Source organism: Ruditapes philippinarum, unplaced genomic scaffold (genome assembly GCF_026571515.1).
Source record: "Ruditapes philippinarum isolate M1 unplaced genomic scaffold, ASM2657151v2 ctg22818_1_1_1_1, whole genome shotgun sequence".
In the NCBI taxonomy this organism is placed as follows: Eukaryota; Metazoa; Mollusca; class Bivalvia; order Venerida; family Veneridae; genus Ruditapes; species Ruditapes philippinarum.
In genome coordinates this window covers 5194-10755 of record NW_026860650.1, presented here as the reverse complement: position 1 = coordinate 10755, position 5562 = coordinate 5194, and the positions used below count along the sequence as shown (strand labels likewise).

The window sequence follows — 5562 nt, the reverse complement described above, 5'->3', positions numbered from 1 at the left end:
TTTGGTATTAGGAAGAATGTTTATCGGGAATAGACAAAGATTTCTGACTTGTTAGTTGAACATAGAAAAATTAGAATTACACCAATGTATATTTTTCTTGTATTTAAAATGATACACAACACCTGAATGTGAGTAAACATAATCATTCCTTTTTTTCAATTGAATAATCAGCTTTTTTCAAACAAGTGTGAGAATCATTTGCATGAGGTATTGATATTTTATCAGATTTGTTTTATATAATACATACAATATAAAAGAAATGTATTTGTAAATTAAATGTTATAGGAGGTGGACATGATGGTGGTGGAAGTCGTCAAGGAGATTGGAACTGCCCTAATGAAGATTGTGGTAACAACAACTTTGGTTGGAGGAATGCCTGTAATCTCTGTAACACACCTAGACCAGATGGTGCTGGTGGTGACAGTGGTGACTTTGGTAAGAACTTTATTCTTTGATGTGCTTGTAGCAGACTTGTTTGTAAATATTCTAGAGAATTGAAAGCCTTTCATTATTCTTAATTTGAGCATTTCCCCCAAGGTGATTGTTATACTTTATGACAAGCATTTATTTGTCATTAAGCGCTGCTCCCAGTAGAATTTTAATTAAAGTTGCTCACTTAAATTACTTTCACCCAACTGCTCTGTTTGAATCCTATCCTGTAAGGGATTTTATTTTCTTTCATGTGAGGATGTTATCTATCTAGGTTACAGAAGTGGTTCTACTCGGGCCTTTCTCCACCAGTAAAGCTGGAAAGTTACCATATGACCTTTAAAATGTGCTCATTACCCAAAACCAAACAGAACAATGTGCTCCAGGTAATAAAAAGTTATTAAAGTGACATGGTGAATTTTTATTGTCAACTTAAGCTGAATTGACTTTATACTTGTAATGGTGATTGGCCAACAGTTGGAAAATGTTTAGGATAAAAATATAAATTTGCTTAAAATATAAAAAGACGGCACACTCTATAAATTGAACAAAACAGGTAATTTGTGATTGATATTTATACAAATTTCCTTATGCCATACATGTATTTGATGTCTCATGCCAAGTTAATTATACATAAAGGAATCATGGCAAAATGTAAACATCTATTGACTTCCACCTGTTCATTAACTATATACCCTTGGATGAAATTACGTATACAAGATTTAATTACGCGTTCTGGAAATTTATGGAACCGCCAAAAAAATCCTTAGTACCACCAATTTGTACAGGACATTGGGAGATATTTTAGGAAATTGCTTCATGTTACTTTTATATGAGAGAAAACTATGGACATTGATCATTGTGCTATATTTCAGGTCGTGGTGGGGGTGGTAGAGGTCGCGGAGGTGGTGGTGGATTTGGTGGTGGCCGAGGAGGCGGCGGTGATCGTGGTGGATTTGACAGAGATAGAGGTATGCTTTAATTTAATGATCATTTGTTACTCGTTGAATGGTATCAGAAATAAAATATTTATTCTACTGGCCAGCCCAACCTACATATTCATGTAGTCTGTCAAGACCCTCCCAGGGATCAAGAAATATATTCAGAGCCACTTATTGTGCTGGACAAGTGTGTAAAATCTTTACATTAAAATTGTCCTAGAAGATTTTTTACTTAAAAACAACATAAAACGTACATATTATAAAGAAAAACCAGAATTTTGAAAAACTGTGTTATGTCAATTAAAATATAAATGGGAAACAAAAGTATTAAAACCTGAGCTATGTCAGTGATAAATAACCTGTTTCATGATTGACTTGTTATTTCCAGGAGGTCGTGGTGGATTTGGTGGTGGTCGTGGCGGTGATAGAGGAGGACGTGGTGGAGATAGAGGAGGACGTGGCGGTGGTGGCGGTTACGGTGGTGGACGGTAAGTTAATCTGATACAGAATACTTATCTAGCTACGTTATAATAGAGAGGAGCTATTAAGGTTTTCCCTCGAACCTTTAATTATTCTGAGAGGTACACTGTAATTACCCCACAAGTAAATCTAAAAGTTTGCCTTTACTTAAGTGTTAGCTAAATTTTCAAAAAATTTAAACCCAGTTACAAAACAGTAGTTGATAGCCTTTTGTTTCTTTTTATACCCCCGCACAACAAAGTTGTTAGGGGGGTATTCTGGAATCAGCTTGTCCGTCCGGCTGTCCGGCCGTCCGTCCGTCGGTTTTTTCTTGTCCGCCCAATAACTAAAGATTCCTTTGATCCACAGTCTTCATATTTGGCATGGAATTTAGTCATGACGAGAAGATGACCCCTGTTGATTTAGATGTCACCAGGTCAAAGGTCAAGGTCACAGGGGCCTTGACTTCAAAAAGCTTGTCCGCCCAATAACTTAAGATTCCTTTGACCCACAGTCTTCATACTTGGCATGGAGGTTAGTCATGACAAGTAGATGACCCCTATTGATTTTGAGGTCAAAGGTCAAGGTCACAGTGGCCTTGACTTCAAAAAGCTTGTCCGCCCAATAACTTAAGATTCCTTTGACCCACAATCTTTATATTTGGCATGAAGGTTAGTCATGACGATTAGGTGACCCCCATTGATTTTGAGGACACCAGGTCAAGGTCACAGCCGCCTTGAATTCAAAAAGCTTGTCCGTCCAATAACTTAAGATTCCTTTGACCCACAGTCTTAATATTTGGCATGCAGGTTAGTCATGACAAGTAGATAACCTCTTTTGATTTCAAGGTCACCAGGTCAAAGGTCAAGGTCTAAGTGGCCTTGACCTCAGAAAGCTTGTCCGCCCAATAATTTAAGATTTATTTGACCCACAGTCTTCATATTTGGCATGCAGGTTAGTCATGACGAGTAGATGACCCCTATTGATTTTGAAGTCACCAGGTCAAAGGTCAATGTCACAGGGGCTTTGACTTCAAAAAGCTTGTCCGCCCCATTACTTTTGATTTCTTTGACCCACAGTCTTCATATTTGGCTTGGAGGCTAGTCTTGTATAGTAGATGACCCCTATTGATTTTGAGGTCACCAGGTCAACGGTCAAGGTCACAGCGGCCTTGAATTCAAAAAGCTTGTCCGCCCAATAACTTAAGATTCCTTTGACCCACAGTCTTCATATTTGGCATGGAGGCTAGTCATAATTAGTAGATGACCCCTATTGATTTTGAGATTACCGGTTTAAGGTCACAGGGACTTTGACTTTAAAAAGTTTGACAGCCAAATAAATTAAGATACCTTTGACCCACAGTCTTCATATTTGGCATGGAGGTTAGTCATGATTAGGAGATGACCCCTATTGATTTTTTGGACACTGGGTCAAAGGTCAAGGTCAAAGGGGCCTTGACTATAAAAAGCTTGTCAACCCAATTACTTAAGATTCCTTTGACCCACAGTCTTCATATTTGGCATGGAGGTTAGTCATGATTACCCCTTTTGATTTTGAGGGTACTGGGTCAAATGTCAACTAAATTTTTCCCTCAATTGCTTAAGAATGGCTGTCCACAGTGTATTGATTTTGACATTTTCACATTTGAAGCATGTAGAATACATAACTTAGAATGCCCTGGCTCAGATTTGGCAGAGACGTTGTCCTTGAGCTCTAAATGGCCACTGTGGAGTCTGACAAAGTGGTATGTGGGGGTATTCACGCCATGACAGTGGCAGTTCTAGTTTATTCAGTCATATTTATATGTCACATCTATTTCATTTTTTTATGATATTTTTTTTTCACATGCACAATTCTACCTAAAAAAGCAATTTCTGAAATAATTCTCTGTTCCCTTTAATTTTTTGTTCATTTTGGTTTTGTTTGATCTTGATAATTAATACAGATAAAGTTTATAGTGAAGGTATTTTATGAAATGTTTCTGTATTTTACAGTGGCGGTGGACCATATTAAATCATCATTTCTATCATCATTCATACATTACTGTTTGAACAACATCACATAAACAGTTGTTTCATCATTTTTCATTGATCATATCTCATCATGATTTAACATCATGGAATGCTACACCGTTATGTTTTATACAAGATTTTAAAGGACTTACTGTAACATACATTCAATGTGTGGATTGTGATTTTACAACAGGCACCTTCAAGGCAGCTTATAACTAGATTGTTGTCCCACATAGATGAACATGAATAGGTTGTGTAGCATGTTGGGGAGAAATTTATTTGGTAACATACTTAAGAAATAGTTTTTGTTAGGGGAAGAAAATCAGTGTTTGTTGTAAATAAGATTGTGTCCTCTTGTTTGATTGCTGTGCAGAGTGGAATAGTTTTAAGTCTTAATGGAACATTTTAAACAAATAAATAAAACCGAAATTTGCTAAACATATATGTCATCATCATCGGATATTATTTCTTTGCTTGATTAACAACATTTTATCATGTTTGACTTAAAAATTGGAATTCCTTGTATTAAAAGGTACTTTTTTAATTTTAGATCTCATTTCTAGAGATTTGTAATTATGTGACATTGTGTAATAAAAGTGAAAAACTAGAATTTCTCTGTTGTTTTCCATAGCTGTAAAATGCTTATGAAGAAATAATAATACATGTAGTAAATATTTATGTTGATGCTAAATGTTACGCTTTCAGTCGTTACTATCACTAAGATTGTGTATAAAGCCCTATTACGGCTGTCTTTTGTTGAAGGAATAAAGATTGTAAATATCTGATTAAGCAATAGCGCACACTCAATATAGCAAGAGAACGTTTAATTATATTTCATCAGCTCAAGCTTATAACATGTAAGTTATTATATTGTATGTACGCCACAAGTGATGCTTTTGTTTTGGAAGGTTTCATGGTTCCTGAGAACTAGTCTGGTATTCTTTAACAAGTAAAGATTAAAATCTATTGTTACCAGGAGTCCTTCCAAGTTGCGACTTTGATTTGATATGTTGAAGCGTCCATCCCAAATAGAAATCTTCAAATATTTCTAGTTATCTTTCTAAGCGTCTGTGCATGTAAAAAAATCTTATTTAGGCGACTATGCTTTGGGAGGCAATATCCTCCATATTGTCATTATTTAAACACCACAGCAATACAATGTTCGTTTTAGTTTTATGTACAAAATAACATTTTATTTAAAGTGCAGTTCAGGGGATATTCACATTCAAAATTTGAGTACTTTATAAAATTAACCTTCGCCATTCTACCAGATTAAGGAATTCCTCACCCCACCCCGCAAAATAACAATAAACATCATAAAATATATGTATAGAATAGAGGATAATGAATGAGTGTAAGTTCAATACTGAATTTATTGCACGAGTTGAATAAAATTATATTATGCGAGCATAATATTATTTTATTCAACGAGTGCAATAAATGCAGCAATGAACTTACACGAATTAATATTCTATTTATCACATACCCAAAAAGAGACCGTTAAAGTGAAAAAAGAGTCATTTTTCATTGACGCGCCTATAATATAACGCTAACATTTAGCGCGTCTTTACACTATGTTTGTATAACGCTAATGACGTCACGCACGGCCGTGCAATACCATATTTACGGAGTCGCAAAATCGGCACGGGTGTGTGATAATTAGGAGATAGATATCAATTCTGAGTGCATTGTTGTAGAATAATGCACTGTTTGAGTTCAAA

General features: G+C 35.7%; 1 protein-coding gene across 1 annotated transcript; it reads left to right on the top strand.

Annotated features, from left to right (window-relative positions):
• Nucleotides 1-285: 285 nt before the first annotated feature.
• LOC132712879 (uncharacterized) lies at nucleotides 286-4451 on the top strand (the record flags this gene model as incomplete). Its single annotated transcript, XM_060695317.1, is given in 4 exon segments — nucleotides 286-435; nucleotides 1305-1400; nucleotides 1759-1858; nucleotides 3824-4451. Coding segments are annotated over 4 exon segments (408 nt in total). The 3' UTR covers nucleotides 3895-4451.
• Nucleotides 4452-5562: the final 1111 nt, after the last annotated feature.